The 15,078-nt window shown below is 38.9% G+C and overlaps 1 protein-coding gene across 1 annotated transcript in view; it reads right to left on the bottom strand.

Annotated features, from left to right (window-relative positions):
- The window catches only part of oca2 (oculocutaneous albinism II), a 78,159-nt gene extending 63,626 nt beyond the window's left edge, over nucleotides 1–14,533 (bottom strand). Inside the window, exons 1-8 of the mRNA XM_047374117.1 lie at nucleotides 14,284–14,533; nucleotides 9,317–9,551; nucleotides 3,242–3,343; nucleotides 1,676–1,867; nucleotides 1,474–1,531; nucleotides 651–723; nucleotides 261–418; nucleotides 87–169 (exon numbers count right to left, since the gene is read on the bottom strand). Of these exons, the coding sequence (XP_047230073.1) occupies nucleotides 87–169; nucleotides 261–418; nucleotides 651–723; nucleotides 1,474–1,531; nucleotides 1,676–1,867; nucleotides 3,242–3,343; nucleotides 9,317–9,543 (893 nt within the window). The 5' untranslated portion in view covers nucleotides 9,544–9,551; nucleotides 14,284–14,533. The remainder of the gene's footprint in view (nucleotides 1–86; nucleotides 170–260; nucleotides 419–650; nucleotides 724–1,473; nucleotides 1,532–1,675; nucleotides 1,868–3,241; nucleotides 3,344–9,316; nucleotides 9,552–14,283) is intronic.
- Between the last annotated feature and the right edge of the window lie 545 nt (nucleotides 14,534–15,078).

Below are 15,078 nucleotides of genomic sequence, written 5' to 3'. Positions count from 1 at the left end.
AATAAAAGACTTTAAAGTTTGTAGTTTGTACTATGGAAAGAATTAGTATGAAAATGTTTAAAATTCAGTGTAAATGCTCTGATTACCTGCTGAGCATCTCAAAGGTTCTTGTTAACACTATCTGGTCACTTCGTTCCAAATGAAGAGGAATGGTCCAGTTATGAGTCACCTAGTACCAAACAGCAGAACAAAAATCATTTATTTTTTTTCATTAATTATGATGATATGATTAGATTAATTTATTCCATAGACACTTGCACCTGCTGAGTCCTCCTTCTACGCTGTCCCGGCTCCTCGGCCTGGTCCACTTGGATCAGGATGAACTCCTGGGTGGTGGGATCCACAACCCTTCCTGCAAAAGGTCCTGCCACCTGTAACTTCAGCAAGGCGTTATCCCGAAAGTCTGTCACGTTCATGGCTGTGAGACGGGGGCCGTCAAGAGAACAATGTGGACACTCTGAATATTTGATTTGCTAACATTAAGTCCTTTGTGGAATAAAGAAATCCACTATGACAGTGTGTCCAGGGCCACACCTGCACTGTGACTTTAATACAGCTCTGTTAGGTTTTTGACAGTCTGCTTATTTCATTTTGACTGAAGAGAGTAACAGTGTACAGTGTGTCTAGAGAACTGCTGTAGGAAAGGATACAGAAGCTGTCTGTTGGAGAGACTGCCAACATCCTCCAGGGGTTGTCCCGGTCCGGATACATGCTGAAGAAGAGCTGAGACAATGTATAAACTATAAGTAGGTGCACAGTGTGTTAATAACAATACTTTTTTTTAAATAATAGTTGCAACTAATTACGAATTTTAATAGAGGGACTAGATATTGTAAAATGTAACCACTCCCAATATGTCTCTAAAGCCTTTTCTGCTGGAAAGGTAAGAGGCTGACATGGTTAGAAATTAGATGTAAAAAACAAAACACGTAATAGAAAGTAGATATTGCTGTTTGTGTGATTGAAATATCTCTAACCTTAAACTTTTGCCTGTCGCCAAATAAATATTGGGAGCTAATATGCATTTAGGGCTGCATGGTGCCCCTGTTTTTAACACTGTTTTGTTTCAGTTGCCAAGTGAGCTCCTTTTAGATACAGTCAGAACAGTGGCAAGGTACAGTGTGCATAGCAGCTATGGCATGAAGACCATTATATTAGATGGGTGGTATTTGGTTGCAGTCTGGACATAAGGTCAGCATGGCTACTTGTCCTTTAGATTGTCAAATGACCAATCTAGCAGCTGGGTGTGGGCCACAAATCATGGATGAGAGACCACTGCTGCTACTAGGCTCCTCAATGCTGCAGGAAACACACATGCTCCCTCCAATCTCATGCCAATGGAATGGGTTCAATGACACGTTTTAATACAAATAAATAGATATACCATAAGAAATGAATTTCTCAAATGATTACAAAACATTTGTTTACAGTGTGTTGCTTTAGTCTCCTTGACATGACCTTTTAGCTACTTACACTAGAGAGAACAACGATTGAGAACATTGCAACAACCTTGGACACTCTAAGGCAGCATCTGAAGAGAAAACAAAAGCACAACATAGAAATAGGTGACGTGTAGGCCTGCTATATAGCTGTGGTTTCAAACCCAGTAGATTGGACTTCATAATGTAAATTTGCTACATTATAAGAGCTATCCATGTAGCATGGTGGGTCTTACTTGATACTGCTGGTGAGTCTAAAGCTGCGATTGAGGTTCTCCAGGGTCTCGTACTTCTCTGAGGAGTTGGAGTGTGACAGGCTGGCAACCTCGCTACCCAGACGGTAACGTCTCTCAGTGTCCATGCAGAAGTTGTCCCATGGCTCCTCGGTTCCAACAAAGCTGGGCTCATGTACGGTCATATAAGTAATACTGAAAGAGCAATAATCGCTGCCAGTCACTATGGGCCACTCAATGGTCAGTTTTAGAACAAAGAGAATGACAGTTTTGGGATCAAAAACCAAAGATAGATCATTTGAAGACTGCTTTTTATGCAGACACCTCTGTTAAAATTCAAAGTATTTGTGATGCAAATTGGATCAACTTATCTGAAAAATATACATTTCTACGTGAGGGAAACAAAAAAATAAAAATGCTGCAATAACCTGGTGGCAAATTGTGCATATCCTTTTAATACTTTGGTGAAGCACTTTTTAATTGGATTTCAGAATTCAAGCTGCTTTGTTTGGAGTCTTTTTCTTGGTTTGCCCACTCTTGTCTCTCCCACAGATTGTGCTGCCATCATCTTGTTTCTCTGTGTGTGGTGCACTTTTGGTGATGCTCAATGTTGTTTTTGTGCCAGACTTACTTTTTTAATTTGGGCCCCAAAAGTGATATCTGTGATTAATATTGGTTGGATCAGACCATAAGGCATTCTTCAACAAGGTCTGGGGAGATTTTAGTCACTTCCAAGTGACAGATTCACTCTAGGCGATCTCCCCAAGAAGATGGGATGATGAGATAAAAACTATAGGTTCAATAAAGTAGTGGCTTAAGGTTGAGCACACTTAACCAACTCATTAAACTTTTTTTATCAATACATTTTCGTCCCGGATATATGTTTTGTTTGCTTTTCACCACAAAAAATAAATGATCAAATTATTGCCTTAACTTCAATTTTCCATGCTTATAATACTGCATCCTGTTGCTGGCAAATGCAAAAGTGAGGCTCTTCTTGATAAGTTGGTTTGCTGGCGTAATAAAATTGAAGTTGTTGAACTTTTCACAGAAAGCGTTGTTTTCTATATGAATCAATTGTGGTCAATGCTGATTCCAAGCTGTGTCATTAATGTAAAAGTACCCTAACCACAGCTTTTAAAGTATAATAAACATATAGTAAAACAGTGATGGACAACAGGTTAGTTTGTCACTTCTTCAAGGGCCAGTTAAACCCAAAAAATGAAAAAACTACCTTTACCTTAGTCACTTTTCTTATGTACGGTAGAGTATCGTTGCTATACAGAGATAATCTGCTATTTTTAAACCAACCTAAATTGTTTCCATTGAGTTTCCAGATGGTGTGTGCTTTACCCTTCTACCTTCATAACAGCAAGAACAGGTCTGGTTTGAAAGTTAACAGAGAACCTTCTGTGCAGAGAGTGCATGTTCTTCCTGTGTATGTGAAGAATTTCTTTATTTATTCCAGCTTTCTCTGCCGGTTCAAACCTCCCATGAACATGTATGCAGGGTCTAGATATATAAATCTCAGTTAAAAATATGAGGTCAAAAAGCTGAGGAACTGCTTACCTGTCATCTTGAGAGAATCGCAGCAGAGGGGACCTTTCTGTAAGGTTGGCTGAATTGGCTTTTCCTCTGAGAAAGTTGACAGCATTGAAGTTATTCCTGAAACTAATAAAGCAAAAGGACACAGTGAGTTGAAATAGACACAATATATAGGGAGCTACTGAGTTGCATTAAACAGCACAAGCAGAAGCTCCTTGATGTGGGTCATCACTTTTTACTTTCTGCTTGGGCTTCAGACAGTTGGTAAAACAGTTGGTTCTTTACCTGCTGGAGTATCACAACCACACAGACAATTACATTATATGCCTACTATAAGTTTAATATATTTCTTTATCATGCTTGTTTCCACTTCTCAAAAAACGTCAACATCTAAGGGGTATGTAGGAGATGCTGGTAGTTGCCTGGTAAAGAGTGTAATACCAGTTTGAGATTCCCTTAAGGTGCAACAATGCAGAAAGAGGAAACATTGTCTGCCACATCGCTTAGGAAGATGGCATGAGTAACATCCACATAAACTGCAGAACCAAATGTTTCTAAGCAAAACATGGCCCAAATTATCCCACTACCACCTTGCCTTCTTCCGATAGTGTAATCTGGTGGAGTGTTTTCCCCAGGATAGAAACAGACACACACACACCCTGCCGTTCCTGTGATGTAAAAGAAGATGTGGTTTATTGGTGGTGTTTATGGCAATGGACCAGGGTCAGCACTGGCAGCCTGACTGGTCTGCCGCTATGCCACCCCCATATGCAACAAACAGTCACCTTTCCATTAGAGTCAGCATTAACCTCTTCAGCAGTTTGAAAAGAGATAGATCAGCCTTTGTTTCCCATGTGCATCGATAATCCCGTCCTCCCATAATAAGTTCACTTTCTGCCTAATGTATCCTACCCAGCATATAGTACCATTATCAGTGTTATTCACTTCACCAGTGTGCCGTCATGCTTGATCACTGTATACATATTTGGCTCCAACTGACTGAAAACTTGATTAAATCTTTCTATAAATTATGGTGATATAATAAGAAAAAAAATAATGATGAATGTCCGAGGTTTAGTTTTCAAAGTAACTGTTAAACAAGCACATATTCGCCATCAATATTATGTTCAAGTTTTATTGAACTGTCCTTATAGGTTGACAATAGACGAATGCTGGAGGAATTAAAACTGCTGTTAGCTAAACATTGTGTGTGACAGTGTGGTGGTGGTTGGTTAACAACGTATTCTAGTCTTTAAAAATTTTCTAATGTTTTTTTTGTACCCCAAATGTGTTTTGGTGATTGTTGGTGTTACTATGAGAAGTATGTACCTGATATTTACTGACATTTAGTGACATTTAACCACTCTGTTGCATAGTTTAAATAACAGTGTGACTCATTATGTCCTACTTATGGTTGTTGGCATGGACTCTGGTAGGCATTAACAACTGCACTGCAGACAGTACAGTTCTTTGTGTTACAAGGTTTTGGGATAAAGTACTAGATTACATTTGGGCTGGTCTGCCCTATTAATCTCCTGCCGACACTCTTACACAACTACAAAGAGATTTAGTGAATGTGGACAAATGTTTCCTATCCCCACTCTCTGTCTCTGTACGACTCCAACTCTGTTCCTAAATGTGACTCAGCAGAGAGATTGCACTTTATTGAAGTCTTTTTAAAGGAGAATATGGCCGGACAGAATAGAAAGCTGAAATTAGAAAAATATCACACAACTCATTTTGGGGAAATAACTTCTAAAAGATACACTTTATTGCCGAAAATATTGCCCCCCCCCCCCTGTCCAACTTGTTAAATTTAGGTATTCCAATTACTTCCATCTCCACAGGTTTGTCAAATCTAGCGACTAGGCATGTAGAGGGCTTCTACAAACAATTTTGAAAGAAGTCCACTCATGATGATTCACTCTAGGTTAGTAATATGCCCTAATGCACCCTGCAAAGTTTCAGCAAAGCTCCTCTCAACCAGATGGTAGCCAGAAAATGCCAGCAAATAGTCAACAAGAGCTAAAAGTACAGCAAATACTGGACAGGAGACAGAAACAAGCATGTAATCAAGCAACTGTTTTCTGCCAAGTGAGTCTGATTGAATTACTGCTATCAGCAGAGTGCCAGCTGAAAATGTTCAGAGCACTTTAAGGGCTCTGTATTTTGTTATTTTCTTAAATTGCTGTGAAATGGATTACCACACCAAATTCTGCACAGTGGAACAAAATAACAGACTCAGTGTTGCATTTTATTTTAAAAATACCTTCTTTCTGACACATCATTCATTTGGAAGTTTCTCACATTTCGGTAGAATCAGTCAATGATGTGATCTGTGATAAGCTTAAGGAGCAATTGGAAGACAGTGTTGAGAGGAGGATGTATGGTCCAGAGAGATCACAAATAGAAGTTTGGAAAAGCAAGACATAATGATGTTTGTGAATGAGAAGGAGACAAGTGGAACACTGAAGCCGCAAGAAGTAGATGTGTTGGAGGTTGATGGGTTTAAGTAACTCCCTCAAAGCATTCAAAGCAACAGGATGTGCTCAAGAAATGTAAATAAGAGACTGTGGGTACAGTAGAGCTGATAAAGGTCAGGTTCAACAGGGGCTCTCATAAAATCTCCATATACTGTAGATTCTCTGCTTTGGCTGAATAATTCAGTTTCCTGAAGTATTTTTCAGTTTCGTGGCCACATCATGCATCAGATGTTTTTTTTTTTCTGCACTGATTTATGTCCAAAACCCAAAGAATGATACTACCATCACCTTGTCTGACTGTAGGCAAGAAGCTAAAGTGTTGTTCAGAGTAGATTCCCTGATGATCGTGCAACCTTTCTGTTTCGGCAACCACCATCATGGTCTGACTGGTTTAATGTTGCCATTAGCTTTATTGTAAAGATTTCAAATCTTCACATAAGAATTAATAATTTCATTCTTTTTTTTTCTTCGTTTGGCAGGGTAGATAGATAAATACAATTTGTGTGAATATAGGCGTGATTTAGTAAGTTTAATAAAATATGAAGTGACAAACAACCTTGCTCACCTTTACTATTTTTTTTGCCTTTTAATTTTATCCATCGTGTTTCAATTCAGTTCAATTCAATTCAGTTTATTTATATAGCGCCAATTCACAACACATGTTGTCTCAAGGCACTTCACAACAGTCAGGTACATACATTCCAATTAATCCTAACAATTGAACAGTGCAGTCAGAGTTAGCTTTTTATTCAAATTGGATAAAACGTTTTTCTATCTAAGGAAACCCAGCAGATTGCATCAAGTCAGAGACTTGCAGCATTCACTCCTCCCGGATGAGCATGTAGAGACAGTGGACAGTCACTGGCGTTGACTTTGCAGCAATCCCTCATACTGAGCATGCATGTAGTGACAGTGGAGAGGAAAAACTCCCTTTTAACAGGAAGAAACCTCCAGCAGAACCAGGCTCAGTGTGAGTGGCCATCTGCCACGACCGACTGGGGGGCCTGTGCTAACCCATAACTGGACATCTGACCCCAGTGTAGCATGCTTTCTCCTGTAAAATTAGCTTTTTGGCAAGATCCAGCTTTCCAAAGCTGTCAGGAGCAATTATTTTCCATACTTAAAAAAAGAATACCTCATTGCTTTTACACCTCAAACAGGACACTATGGGGAGTTAGCTGTTTTCTGAGATTATTTATTTGTAATTTTGTTTTTAATCATTTCTAACATCACTTCTCTTATCACATTTTTGTTTGGCCCTCAGACAAATGTACATTTTCGTATTTGTGCCATTTTTATTGTTAAAGCATGCCTCAGTGCAGTGCTTCTAGTTATTTTTAAATAAAAATAAAAACTGAAGGGAATTTGGATACACTGGTCAATCAAGAAGAGGAACAAATATTGTCTGTACTTTGAATTAGTCCACTGAGTGAAGAAATTCCTGAGTTTAATCCCGGTAACGTCACAGCCACAGGCTTGAGATTAGTGACCCCCCCCCCCCCCCCCCCCAACCCTCCAACACCCCTGTGTTTGCCTGGGATAGACCCCCACTTTCAAACACATTTCAGTCTGTGTGAATGTTCATAGTTCAAAAGGAATGTTCAGTCTTTTCGATGCACATTTGATCTAGCAGGAGGACAAATGTAATGTTGTTCTGCATGTGTGATTTTAATTCTTGTTACGTCTTTTAATCCAGTGGGAAGAAAGAGAAGCAGTTAATCTTTTTAGCTTTTATCTCTAACAAATGAAGCAAATTGGAGCAGGAAACCTGCTGTTTTAACGAGATGGTCTGATCATGTTTGCCTTCTCTTTATACAAAGTTTCCCAGTTTTACTCCAAATACCCATATTGATGCCGGCAGCTTTGAAGAAAAACATTCTTACTGCGCTCACTTTGAAATCTAATCAATTACCACCTTTTAGGATTTTCTAAAATGCTAAATTTCTTAAAATTTTTTTCAAAGCCTGCTGTTTGTTCAGCTCCTTCATAAAAAAAAAATGCTTTCCCAGGTAACTTGTTACAATGTCAGCATCAGTGGATTAGCCTCAAATAACCTCAGTTGTTCTGAATCCTGCAGATCAATCTTTGCCTGAGCTGATGGATATTCAGGGGAAAGGAGCTCAGATCTGGTTTCATGAAATTGTTTTGTTTTAAATCCCACAGAAAGTCCAAAACAAGACAATTCATTATTCTGATAGATCTCTTCTTACTGGGGTTTTGTAACCCTATAGCAGACATTGACAATTGAGACTGATGGGTAATTATAATAATATGACCCCCCTGTTCAGGTTGCCCCTCCATTGTGGAGAAGCACTGGGGTTCCATAAAAACAAAACGTCTTTTATTGCTATGTGACTTCGAGTGTTGTAAACTTTAGAAGCGCCAAGCATCAAGACTGGTTAATGTCTTTGATGACACTGACAACAGGGCTAAATTAAAGCACTTCTTTGTTGTTTTTCAAGGCTGCTTGAATATATGATAATTTCCAGTTGAAAATCTGCATAATTTGATGCTAAACAGGGACTTAGTGATGAAATCTGGCATCAGATTAACCCTAGATTGAGAGAAGAAAAAAAATTTTATAATCGTCAATCCAAGACTGACTTTTCTTAAATTGATTACAGAACTATTTGTGACAACCAAAATAAATATCACAAAAAAGGGGGGTGGTATTTTTCCCATTTTATAGCTAAAATCTATTTTCCTTCTCATCTGATTTGTGTAAATACAGAGGAGATGGGATCAATTACATAGGAACCAGGTGAATCTTATCACTGGAATGTGGTGGGAAAGTACTGAGCTTAGGAAACTGAGGGAAGCAGACTGAAAGAACACACCAAATAAGAAACTTACCACAAATGAATGAACTATATGGAAAGACACTAACAACGGTAATGAGCAACACATGGAAATGGACTGAACATGAAAAACCCTAAACAAATGACCAGTAAACAAAAGCTCAATCTGCAGGGTTGGCTCCAAAAGTGGGTCTTCATTTTCGTTTTCTGACCAGCTTTTTTGTTTTCTTTGGTCTTGTTTTATCACGGTTGCTGTTAGTCCTGCCCCTCCCGTCAGACCAATGTGCCCCAGATTAGGAGACCTAAGTTCTACTCCAAACAACCCTTGGCGTTGTAGGGAGGTGAATCCTCCTTATTAGGATGGTGATTTTGTGAATGAGCCGCCCCTGAGCCTGATAACATGTTTCCCTGTAGGATAAAGTTAAATATTTGCATTAAGCATGCATGAGGTATGTTTATGACTAATGGCAGGATGGAGAGAGACATGGGTAGATAGATCAGACTTTTGTAAGCAGTAATGACAGTGGTGCAAAATGCCGAGCAAAAGAGAGAGAGCTCTCGAGTCTAACCTTCACTTGTGGCCCTCAAATATAAGTTGGAATGGAAGGACAAGGTCCTGTATATGCATGGGTAAAATGTCCTCTCCAAGGCGTCCAAAAATCCCCCTAGTCTGCACACAACTCTGATCAGCTCAGCTGCAGAGCCACAAATAAGAGGACCAGGTATGACTCCAATATGAAATAACCCTTCTTAATCTGAGTTTACTTCAGTTACCAGTCAAATACCATTTGAGAGCAGAAACACCTGCAGCGACATACCCATTCTCTTGCCGAACAGGAACAAAGTCGTCTGTATGGATAACACACTGTCCTGCAGGCTGGAGCTTCTGAGTATCTCCTCTCTCTGAGATTCCCTGCAGCAAACGCAGCTCCCCAAAGTTTCCTGCAACGGCCTCTGTTGACCTCAGGCCGTTCCTGCCCTGATGGCCTTGGGCGGACGTCTGAGACATTTCAATCTCCAGGTTGCTTTTGTTCTCCAAATACATTTTGAGGTCTATGGAGAAGAGAAAGAGGGAAACATTTCTCTTTGTTTTATTCAATGAAATAACTTTGCTTATCCAGCATATGTGGCTATTATAATGCAATGCAAAAGAAATGAGCAGAACTGTGATAAAAAGGAAAACGGGGCATGTTTTAAAAACTGTTTTAAAAATAAAAATCCTAAAAGGGTGAAGTGCATTTCAATCCATTGCCTTCAGAAATCACCTAGTTAATAAACAGAGTCCAACCTGTGTGTAATTTAATCGCGTTATGAATCCAACTGTTCTGCAAAGACCTGAGAGATTTGTTAGACACCATTAGAAAACAAACAGCATCACAAAGAAAAAGGAACAAAGCAGACAGGGCAAGGTGAAAGCTGTGGAGCAGTTTAAAGCAGATATAGGTTATAAAACAGCATCCAAAGCTTTGAACATCTCATGGAGCTCTATTCAATCTATTATCTGATGGTAAAAAGAGTAACATACAATTGCCATCCAGGCAAGGAGAGCATTAATTGGAAAATCTGACAAAGGGTAACTCTGGAGGAGCTGCAGAGATCCACATATCAGGTGGATGAAGGTGTCAAGGGGAAAACTATTAATCATGCACTCCACAATCATTCAATAAAGAGAAAAAAAAAAGAAAGTCATAGAAAGGTCTGTTTAGCCACATACCATCTGGGGAACACAATGAACACATGGAAATAAGTGCTCTGGTAAGATGAGAACAAAAGAGAATCTCTTTGACTGACAAGAAAAAATGCTATGTGGCAGAAAAGTTACACTACACATCATAAACGCAACATAGAGTAGGGTTAGGCCAGAAAACTGCTGTTCAGAGATGCTCTCTATCTGGTCTGCCTGGGCTTGAGTAATTTTTGCAAAGAGAAAAAGGCAAAAATGTAAGTCTCCACATATAAAGAGCTGTTAGAGACATAAACCAAAGGATTTGCAGCATTTGAAAAGTACTGACTGGAATTGAATAGAAATGCTTACCCCAGTGTTCTGATTTTTAAATGCAAAAAACTGACTTCACAATTGTGCAATACTTTGTGTTGGTCTTTCGCATAAAATATCAGTAAAATGCATTGAAGTTTGTGGTTGTAATATGATACAGAAACGTTTGAGGTATGAATTCTTCTGTAAAGTTCTATGTGTGCAGGACACTGGCTGACTAGTTAAAGAATATAGTCACCTCTTTCTAATAACAACAACAGAGTTGTGTGGTTTAACCAGTAAGACTGTAGACCAGAATAACAAGAATCAATGAAGAGAAACCCTCAAGGCTTCATGGAGTAAGAAGATACTGCAGTCAGGTGCTACATTTCTGCAGAGTCAATGCCAGAAGTCATGTGATCCACTGTGTGAAAGAAGATGTTCATGGCTGGAAGTGTTTCTGCCTGAAACAATTCTTCTTGAATTTTATGATTATATTTTAACTTTAATTCAATTCAATTCAATTCAGTTCAGTTTATTTATGTAGCGCCAATTCACAACATGTTGTCTCAAGGCACTTCACAAAGTCAGGTACATACATTCCAATTAATCCTAATCATTGAACAGTGCAGTCAGATTCAGTTATTTATTCAAATTGGATAAAACGTTTTTCTATCTAAGGAAACCCAGCAGATTGCATCCAGTCAGTGACTTGTAGCATTCCCTCCTCCCGGATGAGCATGTAGCGACAGTGGAGAGGAAAAACTCCCTTTTAACAGGAAGAAACCTCCAGCAGAACCAGGCTCAGTGTGAGCGGCCATCTGCCACGACCGACTGGGAAATTGAGAGAACAGAGCAGAGACACAAAAAGAACACAGAAGCACTGATCCAGGAGTACTTTCTATGGGAAGGAAAAGTAAATGTTAATGGATGTAGCTCCTTTAGTCGTTTCACCTAGAAAGAAGGAACAGATAAACTCTGAGCCAGTTTTCAAGGTTAGAGTCTGAAAGAGAGCACATATAGTTAGTCACAGTAAAAGCTCAGTCAATGTCTAGGAGAGAGAAAGGGTTAAACACTAAAAGACAGGGCTATGTGGATCATCAGTAGAGGGTGAGCATTAAGTTGTTGCCAGCAGAAGCTCGGACGATGCCCCTCTCCAGAAAGGTGTCACAGGTAGACACAGAGTCAGGCCAGGTGTAGCTTCTAGGAAGAGAAAAGAGGGAGAACATAAAGGTCAAAACTGAAATAACAGTAAATAATGCAGAATTAGAGAGTAGTGTGAGAATGTGGCGAAGAGGGTGAAAGTGGTCATTATGTCCACCAGCAGCCTAAGCCTATAGCAGCATAACTACAGAGATAGCTCAGGATAACCTAAGCCACTCTAACTATAAGATTTATCAAAAAGGAAAGTTTTAAGCCTAGCCTTAAAAGTAGAGTTTGTCCATCTATAGCCCACTGATGGCCATTGTTATGCTAAAAACCACAATGATTAGGATACCTCTCTCTGTCAGATTGACCATAACCATTGGAAACTTTATACTACTAAACAGAACTCAATCTAACAGGAATATTTTCCAACTTACTTTGATCCTGCTAAGTATTCCCATCCCTTGAACTTCTCCACATTTTGTGCCAATGTATTGGCCAACAGAAAGTAGTGCATAATTGCGAAGCAGAAAGAAAACAATACATGGTTTCCAAAACTTTTAACAAATACAAATCTGAAAAGTATAGTGTGCAATTGAATTGAGCCTCCATGGTGGTGGCAGTATCAAGCTGTGGGTGTGGGTTTTTTCAGCGGGGAAGAGGAAGATGGTCAGAGTCGAAGTATGCAGGACACAAGACAATGACCTTAAACACACAGCCAGAGCTACAAATGAAATAGTTTAGAGTAGGGGTGTCCAAACTGCAACCTGTGGGCCTCTTGCAGCCCTTGGAAGGATGTTGTGCAGCCTGTAATTGCAATTCAATAGGCATACAAATTTAGCCTGCCAGGAAAGGAGGTTGATGCAAATGGCCACCTTTTAAAACGATTTACGCCACATTTTTTATGACGAATTAATATCCTCTGATAATTGAAAATGTTAGGTACAATACAACACATTTGTCTTTTTTTAAACCAATAAAATATATACAGTAAATAGGCTCAAATATATACGGCATTTTTTACTCAACAGCAGATATGGGTGTACTCAGTTATTAAACTGGTCTAATTAGGACAGAGTGTCCAATATCCTGTTCTTGTAGATAAAGGGTGTAGGGATAAAGCCAAAAAAATCTACATCAACAATATAGAACACAATCAACCTTTACAAATTTAGGAGCTTGTATTCCTTTCTTTTAACAAGGCAAATGCATGTTTTTGTTTCACACCTCCAATTATTTCCAGGTACTTTTTTGTCAAAAATACAGACTACTTTGTTCATTTCATTCACATATCATGTGTTCATTATTGTCCTTTTAATTTGAAAAAACAATAATAACAATAACTGCATTTTGTCTACATTTTCAGCTTAACAATATTTTCCAGTGAGGAAAAAAGTTTGTACACCAGTAATGAAAAACATCCGCAAAGCATGATGCTGCCACCACCATGGATTCTGAATGCCACACTTTTAGGATTTTTATTGGCCAATCATTTTATAAAATCATGTATCATTTTCCACCCAATTCACAACTTAGTTTGCAACTCTGTTGCATAAAATCAAAATAAGAATTAATTGAAATTTGTTGTTATTACGTGAAAAGCATTCAAGGTGGTACGAAACTCTTTAAAGCTATTAATATTAGGGGCTGACATCACTTAGCTTTATTCTAACTGTATTCTGTCTTGAAAGCAAAGCTTCAAACAGCCCACTTTTAGAGATGATGCAAGTATAGAGTAGCATTCAGTTACCATGAGATATCCAGTCTAAGCTCAATGTTAGATAGATTCCAGTATTTCTGTTCGAAAGTAAAACAAGAGAAATGATAAAAAAGGTGTTATGAATAAAACCACCCTCTATAGAACAAAGGCAACAGGATTATTGCTCATGTGATGGGCAGCAGGTATTCACATGTGACATTTGGTCTCTTTGAGTAGTGAACTAAGTACTGACAAAAGTAAATCATTGTTAAATAACCTATTCTACAAACAACTAAAAGCTAGATTACAAAAAAGGCAACAGCAAAACTAAGAACATACCTGATATCTGAGTGTTAATGTTACTGATTTAATTTCTATAAACCTTTCAAATTAAACAACCTGTTTGGTATATTTATTCCGATTTCTCAAATTTATTATCCAAATACACAAAATAAATATTTTGAATTTCACATTTTACTTTTGACATTACAACCGCAACAGCTAATCATTGGTATTTGGGTTAGTTCAGCCTCATGTGCCATGGTTGGCTAACACTTGTGATGTTCTCCATCCTAGAGTACAATGATCGGTTTGTTAGGCGCTGGCCCCGCAGAGACTGTGTGTGACGTCAAAAACAAACTGCTTTCTTTTAATTTTCCAACTTTGTTCACAGCAATTAAATATTTGAGGCTAGGAGCAAATGTAATCTAAACAAGACTAATGTTAATCTGCAGGTGCCTGTTCCATAGTGTTTTAGCAATGCTTTACGAATGAAAAATAACATCTGATTAAAAGGAATTATTTGCTAATTTGTGAAATGAATCATTTATTGAAGTTGCAAAGTTATTTCTCTGCATCATCCTTGTATAAACTTGCTTTTCGCAATGTTGCATTTAAGATGAACTCAAGCATTACAGTTTTTAGGCTGCTGATGAAGTAAAACAGATGAAGTTTTTCCAACTTACCGTGTTAAATGGACACACAAGTCGCTTTAGATGATGATGTTGTAGACACAGGGAGCTGATGATGGGCTGGATGGTAAAATCAAATACAAATAAAATAATCTACTGCAAAACTTGACTTTTTAGGCATTTACAAATCCTGGGATTGTAATAACGTTTTGTTTGCTTTTTTGCTGGGGGGATGAGGAGGTTGCAGTAATATTTGAGCACAGAGGCGTGGTTGAAAACAAGAGAAGGTGAGGAGTTCCTTCTCTCCTGCGCTCTCCCCAGCAAAAGAGGGAGATCTTCCTGAGCCATTAGATTGCGGAGGAGCCGGGGAGGGAGAGGGGTGGGAAGGTGTAGGGTGGGTGGAACAGATTTTAAGCAGCTTTAAAAGAAACTTTCCCCTCCAGACTGCTTGAAACTTTTTTTTATTTCTTGCAGCCAAACCCCTCCATCATCACCAACCCCATCATCAGCAACCCCCCTAGGCTGCGGCAACAGTTCATGGCAGCTCACTGAATCACATGACAGCTGCAGTGGAAGTGATTGTGAGACAGTTTAGACAGCAAGATGAATCCAACTCTTAAATGACAGGTAAGAGGTTGAATTTGGGTTCATACCCTTTTAACTTGCCACATTTGGCCACATTACAACCACCACCTTAATTTATTTTCTTGGTATTTGATGTGACAAAGTAAACTGTAAAGCTACCAGTACGTGAGCATCCACCTAACCTTACAGGCTAGCTAAGAAGTGCATTATTGAATGAAACAGCCCATGGTAACTCTGGAGGAGCTGGAGAGATTCACAGCTCAG

The sequence above is a fragment of the Girardinichthys multiradiatus genome, chromosome 9 (assembly GCF_021462225.1).
Source record: "Girardinichthys multiradiatus isolate DD_20200921_A chromosome 9, DD_fGirMul_XY1, whole genome shotgun sequence".
Classification (NCBI taxonomy): Eukaryota; Metazoa; Chordata; class Actinopteri; order Cyprinodontiformes; family Goodeidae; genus Girardinichthys; species Girardinichthys multiradiatus.
Note: the sequence above shows the minus strand (reverse complement) of the source record. Positions and strands in the feature narration are given on the sequence as shown.